Below are 14,201 nucleotides of genomic sequence, written 5' to 3'. Positions count from 1 at the left end.
GCCAAGGCCGTGTCTCCTTTTCCTGGTGATGGAATTATGGATATGCCCAGGGCTCGCCGCGTACGGTCTTCCTGGAGATGATAAACGAACTGAAGAACAACTACAGTAGTACCACAGGCAATTAAACAGATGATGAGACATGAAAAACGCTTAGGTATATCCCATTTCAGCACACACACACATTATCATCAGTCGCAAAGTTGCACAAGACGATGGCTGTTCTTTCACCTGCGCTCCTCACTCCGACCTGCTAGCTTGTCTGAACTTGCCTAAGATGATGATGATTGATAGTACCTCAGCAGCTAGCTATGCATTCTTAACCCCTAAATCCTAATGTCTGACAAAATGGAAATTGGACAAGACTGGAGCAGATAATAAGGGAGCTAACGCTGGATCATAGAATTTCTAATCAAGCTCCATGGCTCCATCCATCGGCTCTCAGGGGAGAGCTGGCGTTTCAGCTTGGGCTGGGCCCGGGGCATCGCCGCCGTCCTTGGCGGCGTGGCGCGCCGCCACGCGCTCGGCGCGGCGGGCCTTGGCGATGGCGCGGCCGGAGGGCGAGGCCTCGCCGCCGTCCACGCCGCGGCTGCGCATCTCCAGCACCCGGCGGTGGGAGTTGGAGTGCAGCAGTGGGGAGAACGTGGGGCTGTTCGCCGGCCGGTACTCCGGGAGCAGCCGCCCGGTCTTGAACCGCACCCCGCACGCGTTGCACAGCGTGCGGGGCCCGTCCGGACCCAGCCGCCACTGCGGCGTCTCCTCCGACGCGCAGTGCGTGCACCGCCGCCGCGCCGCCGCCTGCCGCGGGGCCGGGCGAGGCAGCGCGGGCGCCAGGCTCCACGGCGCCGTCACGCGCCGGCGCCGCCGCAGCCCCTTGGTCCTAGGCCCCACCGCCGCGCGCGCCGGGGCAGCCACCGCCGCCGCCGCCGCCGCCGCCGCGGCCTCCTCCTCGTCTACCGCCGCCATGGTCTCCACCGAAGGGAAGGCATCCTTGTTGGACAGCCACTCCAGCTCCTCCTCATCGTCCTCCCCCGCAGCCCCCTGCACCTGTTCCCCTTCTGCCTCCACCGCGGGCACCTCCAACCCCTGCGAGAGAGAAAGAAAAAAAAAACAGTATTTTCAGCGTCTCAGCCGCAGCCCTGGGGCACGAGGGGGGAGAAGCAGGTACGTACCGTCTGGTCAAAGAAGATATTGAAGCCCGGCAGCTCGTGAGCCAGCGCCGCCGCGTCCTTGTCAACCTCGCCGCCCCCCACCATGGTCGCCGCCGCCAACAGGAAACACACGCGCAGAGACGAGACAGGGATAAAGAAATGGGGAACAAAATATTTCGTCAACACTCCCTATTCGATTGATCCGGTGGCCTTTTTATTGCCAGCTTTTCACCTTTTCTGGGAGGATTTTGTTTCCATCTTTGAACTTCCTCACAAGCTAAAGCAAGAGCAAGAGACCTTTTTTTTTTCTGTTGGGGTCTCGTTTCTAGTGATGATGCAAACAAATCATAGGTTTTAACGACGGTAATTACCCCATGGCGTTCACGTGGGTTGTGGTGTGGTACTTCTAATGAGTTTTGGGCCGTCCATATGGCCTATTTGGACTTATTAGCTGCTAAACAAAACGGTGACGCTAGCCAGCAAGCTTTGCTTACGGTTTTAAGCACGGCACCAGAAACAAACAAAACGGAAAATATACTCATTAATTTTGTGCCTAAGAATCCATGTAAAAAGATATCGTACCTAAGAATTCATATGCCAGCTCATTATATTTTATTTTTATTTTTTTGGGATTTTTATAAATATTATAAAATGAAGGTGCTTAGAAAAGTTGTGGCGACATTCACCTGGTAGATTAGAAAACCTAAATTTGATGGGTTTTTATATGGGTATCTATGTTTGTTAGTCTCTTCTGCTATGTATCTAAGACTGCACTCAAACATATGTGTTTCCAAGATATTAGGTTATTTCCCCTCTGAGAAATCGAAGCTCTAAAGCCAATAGAAAACCATGTGTCATACATATACGGGTGTCAATCAGCATGGCAAACAAGGAAATTTCAGCCGAACCAAGTAACTTATTATCTAACGTTTCACCTGGTTGAGCCAGTAATAATCTATATTTTTCTTTCATGGTACCTTGAAATTTGGAAACATGTCTCATATATGTGGGGTGATGATTTTTTCCATTGGAAAAAGACGGTTACTTTGTATGGTACCGTATTGAAGGGAGCTGCACAAACAAGAGAACGGATACGAGAAGGTGAGTGCCCTATTTTCCTCATGAAAAAGGAAGTATTTTGTGTCTGCACCTACTGGTTGCCCTATAGGTAATACTAAGTGATAGCCGTACCTTGAAGTACGCAGCGTACGACAAATTATAGTTACTACGGAGTATTCTTGTGGAAAAGATTTAATCTCTTGACTTGCTATTGTCCACAATCCACTTGTCCAGTATTCGTCGTTGCCACAAATTGTAAGTTACAATTATAAAAGTGGCGGTGTTGCTTGTCGTTTCCCGATGCTTGAGTTAAGGTGTAGTCGTGCATTAGAGGGGAAACTATGTACAAGACTTACTGACATACCGGTTACTAATTTCCTTGGTAATACTTTGTACGAATAGTTAAGACAAACATGAGAAAGTGAATAATTACTTTGGTCAAACAATTGTTCGGATAAAAGGAAATACCACGTCCAATACGACAAATTAAAGATATACCATAATTTATTATGGGAAAGAATGTCCCAAGTTGGTTTGTTACACTCTCTCCCTCCATGTATATAAGGTTGCACCCCAACACCGATGTTTCCACATATACAATGTCTATTTCCATTCATCGTAAAATTAAATCTCCATCATATTTATGTGTCAAATAGCTTGACCTATGAATTTTGATGGAACCGAGTGACTCACCTCCCTTGTCATGTGATTGACCAGCCGACACTAATCTTTTTTGTTTTGTTTTTATGGTATATGAAATTTGGCAAATAGCCTCATATACATGGAAGGAGGGAGAGTAGATGTTATGATGTACGGATATTGTATGTTAGGTCAACAATTAACGTTTGCCCCGTTCAAATGGTTGTCTACTGGGAGATGTATGAGTCGTCGTTAACTTCTTTTCCCGTAGGAAAACCATTTTTTTTACTTCATTTGGCACTGGAATGGAACCACACAATTTAGACGATGTACACGTGAATGTTAATAAACTACATACTTTGCTTGTCAAAAAGGAAGTGCATTTAGTGTGTGAAAGAACATTTCTTCACCATTATGGTTTTGTGTGTTTGATGACAACATATGTGATACTCTAATTGGTTTAAGTGGTGCAAATGTGATCTATATTTTTTACATGTTGAGAAGAAAGAAAAAGGAAGAACCATTTGTTGAAAAGGAAGAAGAAGGGAAGAAACAAAATTTGCACATGCCGGAAATTTGTAGAATCTCCGACCGCCCAAAAACGGCTAAGGACTTAAGGGTCCGGAGCCCCTCGATGCCCCCCCCCCTCTCGGAAATTTGGCCAGAAAATTCAGTGGCGGCCGGAAATTCCTGGTGGGCCGGATATTTTGGCCCTTACTTAGGGTGGAATTTCCTCCTCTGTTTCTTCACCAACGGCTCGATTTCGAGAGGGTATAAATACCCTCCTTCTTGCCCAAGCTGAGGTTGCTCGATTTGTTCAAGTTCTTCACCTCCATCTGAGCCACCAAATTCACATGATCTCCTCCCTCAACCACCCGAAGTTCTTGATGTTTGGAGAATCGAAGGAGAAGACCCTGATCTACATCTTCATCAAATCATTTTACATTTCTCCCTCATTTGCTTGAGGGCACCATTGCTAGTGTTTCCTTTGTGTCTCCACGTGCTCCACTCTCGGTTATCTCTATCTTTTATTGCATTACTATATCTTACTTAGTGATATCTTGCTTAGTTGTGTATCTTGTCATCTAGGTAAATTCACATTGTTGCATATCTAGAGAATTACCTTTTTGTCAAGCCTCAATTGAAAAAAGAACTAAAAATTGGGTAACGCCTATTCACCCCCACCCCCTCTAGGTGCGGCATACGATCCTTTCAATGTGTGCGTCTTATGACGACCTTATAGGTGACATGGAGTGACCCATACTTTTCCGCACACTAAGTACGACAAATTATAGTTATCGTGTAGTATAGTATAACTGCGAAATGAATCAATGTATTAATCTTCCATTGTCCACAATGCACATGTCCGGTAATAGTCGATGGCACTTGGCATTTTCCGATACTTCATTTAAGGCGTATCCATGTACAATATAAAGCGATAGGCCGGTTACTTCTTTCCTTGGTCAAAATCTTACGAGATAGACATGATAAAATGAATACATTACTTTGGTCAAATAATTGAATGGGTAAAAGGAAATATTACCTATGCATGTGTTCTTCTTGAGTAACTATAACTAGAAGGACCCTGCGCACGTTGCTGCGCCCGTTTATTACTGCTAGCAAGTTTTCTTTCTTCCTGGCCCATGACAACGTGCGGTATTATGGTTTTCTAAAAGTTGTTGAACAAAAAATCATAAAACACTGGTAAAGAAAAAATAGCTCCGCCGCAAGCATTGTTATCAACAAATCACCAAGGTGCCCGTCGACGCGCATGAGGCACATCTGAGACCCTAGGAGAACCATCCACCGACAACTCTGCTATCACATAGAGAACAAAAATGAAGCCCCATCAGAGATCGGCGGATGATAAACCTGAACATGGGGGTGCTAGCATAGGTTAGTAAGTGCAAAATGACAATAAATTTTTTGGGAAAGAACGAAGTCATAACATGTCCAATTTCGTAGATGGTAATTGAAAGTGCACAGTGAGGTTTCTAGGTTTTATGCATATATTGTCATAAATAAATGGTTTGTGGTGGAACAACATTCTAATGGGTAGATATGTTTCTTTCTAAAGAATATCAAATTCCTTCTTTCTAATCTCCTTGTCCTGTACATTCTCCATCCGAAGCTCTGGCAATTCATCTTCGGCCTCTATCATGGTTGCAAATCCACATTCATAGGGAGAAAATATATATCTCTGGTCTCTGGAAGCCATTGCAAAAAAAGTAGATTTATTTTCGTGCCGCACTTGCAGAATATATGACATCTTCCAGAATGTACATCTGAAATCTGAATTGACTAAAAAATGCTCTCTTAATTTGCATGAGCACATATGAATCCACCCAATCATCTCACTGCAAAGGTAGTTCAAGAAGTGGTCAACAAAAAATGCTATCAAGTCTGAAGTTCATAGCATGACAACGATGTGAGGAAGGCAGACATTCAATACTATCAATATGGTGTTGTGATCTCATACCTAGCCAGCTCAGGAGTTCTAAACTAAAAACACAGTTGTCAATTCTAGAAAAGCCTACATTAGTTTACGTGTCATTAGAACGGCTGTGCTCAAAAGAAAAAAAGTCCACTCTAGATTCAATTCCTATGCATATTTTTTTCATGTAAAAAAGTTCATATACATATTTATTGAAATGAATAAATGAACTTGAGTAGGATACTCTAAAATTGTCTCCATAAAAGAAAATATAAAGCCGTTTACCTTAAATTTTCATTCATATTTGAGACCAGTTTTGAAGTTGACAAACAATTCTATATCGCCATAAAGTTAAGAGACCAGCAATCTACTACAAATACAAAGTTAGAATTATGTATATTTGGATATTTTATACATTAATCTACTGACAGTGGTCACCTTAAGGCTAGTTTCTCAAACAATAGAAGAAGATAAATTTGCGTGTGTGTAGAGCTAACTGGCCATGCTAAAAATAGATATGAACTTTTTTTTTTTGCTTTTCAGGATTCACTAAATTCGAAATCTAGTGCAGACCTAGTATTGAATCCAATTTTAGCGCAGACCTAACTATGGCCATAAATTCAGATGTAATTATGAAACTTGTATGGTCAATCACTTATTAGTCACCAGGAAGTAGTATTAGTAGCTCTGCAGTAATCGGTTGCGAAATGATGCAGAATAATCTCTGCACTACGGTAAGTCACCAACTAGGTTACAAAATCAATACCTGCATCACAAAAATATTACAGAACCTTGAACGTGGCCATGATAAACAATATACCTAGTGGCTATGAAATCACACTGTCCAGCTCATCCGAGGAGCGAAACATGAACAGAATTACACAATAATAACTGATTTCATTAAAGATAGACCACCTCTATTCTTTGATTTCTTTCAATATGCAAATCCTTGAGGCTTAGTGATGTTCGGAGCACACGGAAAAATGCCAGATTACTTTCATTAGCGATATATCAATATTTAAAAATTAGTGTTATAGCTTTCACAGATATATAAAGCAGAAATACTTTTCTTTTTCGCTTAATCTTGCAATGTAACCTAGCAGAAGTATCAACTAATTAAGAACTTCTATTTTTCCAACTAAAATGTGATCGATGGTGAAACAATACTAAGGAGTAAAATAATTTTTCCACAAACTAAAATTGCATAAATAGTCAAAGCAAGTTATTGTTTCTTGCAGAGGAATAGGTACTGCATAATCTTGCCATCTCTAAGACATTTGCAAATGCTGAATGCACACCCGTCCCTTTAGAACAAAATCATTATGGAACTTGGCCGTCTCCACAGATTCTCTTCCACCTTTAGCCTGCATCTCTGGAAGTAATATACAAATTGGTGCTCTCATAGGCATTCCATCGAGAACCTCAACATCATATGGCAGATCCCTCCTAGTGAAGTTGTACAAGAAACTGAGATGGGTTCGAAAATGAAAACGTCGATTACCAATGAAAAACAAAGTTTTGTATAACCGCGTCCTTATACAATCAACATGTACGCTATTGTACCTTCCGTCCGAGCATCGTGGAGCCTCGCAGGATAGGAGACATGGGCAAAAGCGCCCACAGTTTTGCTTTGGGAGAGAACCCTCATCCATTATTTACAGTAATCAAACTGAAGTCTTTGAATTCCACAATCCACCATTCTGCTCTGCATACAACATTTGCAAAATGTTCCAATGGCTAAGTCATTTATTATGAGGTAACCCCTAAAATATAGGCGAAATAGTATGGGAGAACAAACTACCTGAATCTTCAAACATTGAGATCTTGTGTGTCTGGTCACACCCGTTGATACATTTTTAATCGTGGAATCAAACCTGGGTGTAAGTCTAACCAGATGTGTTTACGAACCTCTCGTTTTCATAGCCATAGCTGAATGAATCTGTAGGCACCTAGGTGCAGGGATCAACAATGTCCAAGTGGTATATGTGCATATTTGGATGAGATTTATCTTTGCTAGCTTTATGAGCCTCCGGTGACTCAGTGAATATTTATCCAACAAATCACAACCCCTCGCGTCGTTCTGCGTGAGTGCCTGGGCGACCCGAGGGCTCCCATCCGCGCCGCCAGGGGCCACTCCCCACGCCGCCCCCTCCTTGCCGCCGCTGCCGCCGGCTGTTGCCGGGGTGGCGGCGGGCCCCTCGCTGCCGAAGGTGGTGGGGGGGAGCCCTGCATCGACGACCTCCGTCGTCTTCAAGCGCGGAGCGGGCGGTAAGCCAGGGCGGCGGCCCTGGACTCCGGTGGTGGCTGCAGGGCGACGCGCAGCGAGGGCTGGGCGTCATGCGGTGATGTGGGGTTGCGACGGTGCAGGGGAAGCAACGGCTCTGGTTGTTTCCCTCCCGTGACGGCTGATGTCTACGCACGCTTCTATTCCTGTAGACAGTGTTGGGCCTCCAAGAGCAGAGGTTTGTAGAACAGCAGCAAGTTTCCCTTAAGTGAATCACCCAAGGTTTGTCGAACTCACGGAGGAAGAGGACAAAGATATCCCTCTCAAGCAACCCTGCAATCACGATACAAGAAGTCTCTTGTGTCCCCAACACACCTAATACACTTGTCAGATGTATAGGTGCACTAGTTCGGCGAAGAGATAGTGAGATGCAAGTGATATGAATGTATATGAGCGGTAATAGCAATCTGAAATAAAGATGGCAGCGAGTAAACATGCAACGAACGATAAATAAACGGAGTTTCAGTGCTTGGAAACAAGGCCTAGGGATCATACATTCACTAGTGGACACTCTCAACATTGCAATCATAAAGGAATATAAATAAGCACTTCACTATGCGATTCTGAATTACTCTTTGGCAAAATAACGAACACTAATTCATCATGTAGGCAAACCTTAAAGATATATTCCCAAGTACTAATAAACACCCCCGCTGTCACTGTGAGCATTCATAGGAGGTACTAACACACCACAATTTCATAGAGACATCCAACTCAAATCATAACCCAGTGAACAAGTATTCTGTGAAATATAGCCTAAGAGACCCACACGGTGCACACACTGTCACCTTTACACACGTGGGGCGAGGAGTCTCCGGAGATCACATAAGTAAAATCCACTTGAATAGCATAACGACATCTAGATTACAAAGCTCATCATATGGATCTCAATCATGTAAGGCAGCTCATGAGATCATTGTATTGAAGTACATGGGAGAGAGATTAACCACATAGCTACCGGTACAGCCCTTAGCCTCGGGGGAGAACTACTCCCTCCTCATCATAGGAGACAGCAGCGGTGATGAAGATGGCGGTGGTGTCGATGGAGATGCCTTCCGGGGGCACTTCCCCGTCCCGGCGGCGTGCCGGAACAGAGACTTCTGCCCCCCGAATCTTGGCTTCGCGATGGCGGTGGCTCTGGAACTTTTCTCGTATCGTGGCTTATTCGTTTCGAAGATTTAGGTCAGGACGACTTATATAGGCGAAGAAACGGAGTCGGAAGGGCCACGGTGGACCCACACAGTATGGGGCGCGCCCCCCCTTGGGCCGCGCCGCCACCATGTGTGGTGGCCCTGGGCCTCCCCTCTGGTCCCTCTCCGGTGTTCTGGAAGCTTCGTGGAAATATAAGATCGTGGGCCTTGATTTCGTCCAATTCCGAGAATATTTCCTTACTAGGATTTTGTTAAGTGCTAATCTACGGAGGAACTGGATCGAGATTTCGTTCACGAATTCGCTGAATTGCTGCGAGATTCACAGGTTCGATTCAAACATGGAACACGAGTACAGCAGATCGGCAAAGCCGTCTGTCCAAGCCTAGCCTATTACAGCAGCCATCCCTTCGTTTATCTAGAGCGACGAGGGACGGATTGGTTCAGTCACGTAGACGGGCCGGAACTTGGCGGGCCCTGGTACTCCTCCTTAGCGTAGCTGGGTCTGTAGTTGAGTCGTTAACAATCCCCCCTTCCTGAGAAGCCGCTTGTCCCCAAGCGGGTGCAGCTGGGAAATGCTGTCGAAGAGCTTCGGTATCTTCCCAGGTCGCCAGCGACTCATCCATGCCACTCCAGTGTACCAGCACCTGAGACACAGTCGATGCTCCTTTGCGGATCATCCGTCGCTGGAGCACTTTGAAGGGTACCTGCACACCAGGATCAGCGACAGGTAATTCAGTATGTACCTGTACATGGTTGCCCAGCACCTTCTTGAGCTGTGAAACATGAATGACTGGATGGATGCTGACTTGGTGCAGGTAAATCCAATCGGTAAGCCACTTTCCCCACTCGAGCAAGAACACGATAATGCCCATAGTACTTGTATGCCAACTTCTGATTGGAACGCACATCTACTGAATTCTGAATATAAGGTTGAAGTTTCAGGAATACCAAATCATCCACTTGGAACTCTCGGAAAGAACGTTCCTTATCAGCTGATGCTTTCATCTTGTTCTGGACTCTGATCAGTTGTTGACGGAGGAGATCCTGGATGATGGTACGGTCGTCCAACCATTCCTTGAGATCAGTAACAGCACAAGCATCTGCGGGTTCCAAACCGAAATGACGAGGAGGATGGTTATACAGAACTTCGAAAGGAGATTTGCCCAGAGCAGAATGCCAGTTAGTGTTGTACCAATATTCAGCTAACGGCAACCATTGCGCCCATTTATGTGGACATGTCTGTGCAAAACAGCGTAGATATGCCTCGAGAGATTGGTTCACCCGTTCAGTTGCACCATCCGTCTGGGGGTGATATGATGAACTGAGACGTAGCTGAGTACCCGCGAGGCGAAATAGTTCTTTCCAGAAAGCACTAGTGAAAATACGATCTCGATCGGAGATGATTGACAGAGGCATACTATGCAGTTTGAAAACGTTGTCGAGATACAGACGAGCAATGCTAGCAGCTGTATATGGATGTGAGATTGGAATGAAATGAGCATACCGGGAAAATTTGTCGACCACAACGAGCACTCCATCATAACGTCCAGAGCGAGGAAATCCTTCGACAAAATCCATAGATACTACTTCCCAAGCATGCTTTGGCACAGGAAGGGGCTGTAGTAATCCTGGATATCGCACACGCTCAGGCTTAGCTTTTTGACAGATCAAGCATTCTTGTACCACACGACGCACAAACTGTTTCATCAATGGCCAAGTAAATATGGACTTGATACGCTTGTAAGTGACAGGGAACCCAGAATGGCCTCCTGTAGGACTGACATGCATTGCTTCAGTTACTCGGAATTGCAATTCACAGTTACAGCCTAGCCAAATTTTGCCCTTCTTGCGGATGATCCCGTCACTTAAAGAGTAGTCGTTCACACTAGATGGATTCACAGCTAACTGTGCGAGAAGTGCTTGTGCTTTTGGATCAGTCTGGTACCCTGTAATGATTTCTGTAAGCCATGTTGGAACAACTGAAGAAATAGCAGTCAACTGACCGTTAGTTTCATGAGGTCGTCGCGACAATGCGTCGGCTGCCGTGTTCTCGCTGCCTTTTCGATACACAATGGTATACTGCAGACCGAGCATCTTAGTCAATGCCTTGTGTTGCCACTGTATGGAGATGCTGATCGTTGAGATGAGCTAGGCTGCGCTGGTCAGTTACAATTTGAAATTCTCCACTCTGCAAGTAAGGGCGCCACTGATCCACTGCAAGGAGAATAGCCAGATATTCTTTTTCATACGCTGACAGTCCTCTGGTACGTGGTCCAAGAGCTCTACTGACGAACGCAATAGGGTGTTTGTCTTGGAGAAGTACAGCACCAATACCAATATCAGATGCATCTGTCTCCACCACAAATGGCTTGGAGAAATCTGGCAATGCAAGTATTTCAACGACTGGAAAGCTGTGTCAGTCTCCATAGTCCAAACATAAGGCACTCCTTTTCTGAGCAAGTTGGTGAGGGTCTTGGATATGATCCCATAATTTTTGACAAATTTCCTATAGTATCCGGATAGACCCAAGAAGCTCCTGAGTTCCTTGACATTGGTTGGTACTGGCCAATCACGTACTGTATCGATTTTGGACTGATCAGTAGCAACTCCAGCCGCAGAGATGATATGCCCCAGATACGCAATGCTCTGCTGTGCAAACTCACATTTGGACATCTTTACTTGCCAATGGTGATCCTGCAGACGCTGCAATACGAGAGTAATATGGTGCAAATGCTCTGTGTAGCTGGTGCTGTAGATGAGGATGTCGTCGAAGAATACCAGGACGAATTTGCGCAGATAATCACTCAGTGTGTCATTCATAGCACTGAGGAAAGTTGCAGGTGCTCCAGTAAGTCCAAATGCCATAACTGCAAACTCAAATTGTCCATGGTGAGTCTGGAAGGACGTCTTGTACTCTTCTCCAGGTGCCATACGCTATTTGGTGATAACCTGCCCTTAGGTCCAACTTGGAGAACCAACTTGCCCCGGCTAGTTCATCCAATAGCTCATCAATAACAGGAACAGGGTATCTGCTTTTGATTGTGAGCGCATTTAAGTGGCGATAATCAACCACTATTCTCCAGGAACCATGCTTCTTGCGCACCAGTATAATAGGCGAAGAAAAAGCACTGGTGCTTATGCGTATAACTCCACTGGCCAACATTTCAGCTATCTGTTTCTCAATTTCTGTTTTCAGTTGTGGCGTGTATCGATAAGGTTTCCTGTTGACAGGTTGTGCGCCAGGAATCAAGGGTATGGAATGGTCGCACAATCTCCGTGGAGGTAGACCCACTGGCTCCTCGAATACAGATTGGAACTGTTTGATGATTTGCACAACTTCCACAGGTAGCTGAATTGGACTGTCAGAAGAGTCGTGCAGCAGTAACAATTCCACCACTGTACATGAAAACTGCTTTGGTTGATGACTCTGTAAAGTAATGTTGGAGCCATGATGATCAAACGACATCCATTGTTCTTCCCAGTCCACATTCATTGGACTATGCATAGCCAACCAGTCCAATCCCAAAATTCCATCATAGGCACCCAATGCAATGAATTTAAATTGGGTAGTGAATTGGTGTCCATCACAAGTCCATGGACAATTTAGAAGAGCTTGATTGCACTGCAACTGTTCACCATTAGCAACCTTGACACGCATAGCAGTGTGCATTGGAACCACACCAGAGAACTGAGGAGTAAAGGCACTGTTGAGGAATGAATGTGTACTTCCGAATCAACCAGAAACTGAATTTGTTGACCTTGAACCACACCAGCAAGTTTGAAGGTTAATGTGCTTGGATCTTTGATAGAAGTTTCTTTGATCATAAGATGAAGTTCAGCTTGAGTGCCGGAGCTCGATGCTTGATCATTATCGACAGCTTCAATACTGAACAATTCTAGTACCTCTTGCAAGACATGTAGCTGCACAGTCCCTTTGCATTGGTGTTCCTTTGAGTAGCGCTCACCACAAGTATAGCACTGACCTCGAGCACGTCTGTAATTGCACAAGGCAATCCACTTGGCATCTGCAGACTGACCTCCAGATCCATTTGATTCTGCAACAGGCTGTTTATCTGTCTGTGTTGAATACTTGGCAGTGGGAGGAGCAGGAAGTGGTAATGGTCGCCTTGGTGGAGCAGGCAGTGCTAAAACAGGTACTGGAGCAGGTAATTGCATTTGCCTGTGGTGATATTGCACTGGTTGCTCACCCACCTCTTCCTGTAACAGAGCAAGAGAATAGGCAGTATCGAGGTCGAGAGGAGATTGTATTGCTACTGCAGCTCTAATGTGAGGTCGTAAACCATCTTGAAATCTAGTAACATAGTGTAAACTAGGTATATTATGTTCATAAGCTGCTAACCGATCAACTAATTCGGAAAATCTCTCTACATATTCTATAACTATTGAACTTCTGCTGCATGTGGTAAAGTCGACGAAGCAAAGCTTGGTACTCGGTTCCTACCAAAACGAGTAACTAGCCATGAACAAAATTCCTCCCATGATGCATCGGGTAATTTATGCTCGAACGGATCGAAGCCAACGCGCAGCTGCTCCCTCAAACTGCATCGTGGCTACGGTAATCCACATCGATCGATGGGTACCGTACAAGGAAAAATAGTCCCCACATCTCTGTTTCCAAAGTTTAGGGCATGATCCATCAAATTTAGGAAAATGAATTTTGGGCAGGGATCGGTGATTCACATGGGAATCGTGATCCCGGTGGTGTGGATGAGGAAATTTATCATGGCGGCGGGACCGGAGTAAATCATCGGCGGCAGACGTATGGGTTGGTCGAGCGAATTGCGCACCTCTTGCCGGAGGAGGCACGTAGACACCAGCGGTGTCATGAGCCTTCCCCCGAGCATATTTGTCCTCGCTGGGCCCGATTTGGCTGAGATCGCCCTCGCGCGGGGTCGGCGGCGGAGAGGCGGCCTTGATCGTCGAGGAGGATGGCTGGGAGATGCCGCGCTCCATCCGCAACTGGATGTCTCCGATATCCTCACGGATCTCCTTGAGGGCGTCGAGCATGGCGCGATGCTGCTCCTGCATCATGCGTTGCTGATCCGCGAACACCGTCGTGGTCTCGGCCTTCCGGTCGTTGACGATCGTGTACAGCGTGTCGAAGATCTGCTGCTTGGTGAATCCTTCGACCTCCATGGCTCGATTTCTGGTGAATTGGCGCGTGCGGTGATGGGTGGGAGGGGGAAAAATTCGATCCAGATCTGCGGATCGTGGGCTGTGATACCAGATTGTTAAGTGCTAATCTACGGAGGAACTGGATCGAGATTTCGTTCACGAATTCGCTGAATTGCTGCGAGATTCACTGGTTTAATTCAAACATGGAACACGAGTACAGCAGATCGGCAGAGCCGTCTGTCCAAGCCTAGCTATTACAGCAACCATCCCTTCGTTTATGTAGAGCGACAAAGGACGGACTGGATCAGTCACGTAGACGGGCCGGGACCTGGCGGGCCCTGGTACTCCTC

At 45.7% G+C, this 14,201-nt stretch overlaps 1 protein-coding gene across 1 annotated transcript; it reads right to left on the bottom strand.

Annotated features, from left to right (window-relative positions):
* Positions 1 to 438: 438 nt before the first annotated feature.
* Positions 439 to 1,393, bottom strand: LOC124694660 (GATA transcription factor 1-like). The gene is made up of 2 exons (XM_047227622.1): positions 1,170 to 1,393; positions 439 to 1,083 (listed from the first exon to the last, which is right to left on the bottom strand). The coding sequence occupies exons 1-2, from the start codon at positions 1,251 to 1,253 to the stop codon at positions 439 to 441; spliced, it is 729 nt and encodes a 242-aa protein (XP_047083578.1). The 5' UTR covers positions 1,254 to 1,393.
* Positions 1,394 to 14,201: the final 12,808 nt, after the last annotated feature.

The sequence above is a fragment of the Lolium rigidum genome, chromosome 3, assembly GCF_022539505.1.
Source record: "Lolium rigidum isolate FL_2022 chromosome 3, APGP_CSIRO_Lrig_0.1, whole genome shotgun sequence".
NCBI lineage: Eukaryota > Viridiplantae > Streptophyta > Magnoliopsida > Poales > Poaceae > Lolium > Lolium rigidum.
Note: the sequence above shows the minus strand (reverse complement) of the source record. Positions and strands in the feature narration are given on the sequence as shown.

Coding starts and splice junctions, on each gene's coding strand:
- LOC124694660 (XM_047227622.1), bottom strand. CDS start 1,253: ATGGTGGGGGGCGGCGAGGTTGACAAGGACGCGGCGGCGCTGGCTCAC. Junction 1,084..1,169: donor ATATCTTCTTTGACCAGACG/GTACGTACCTGC, acceptor TCTCTCTCGCAG/GGGTTGGAGGTGCCCGCGGT.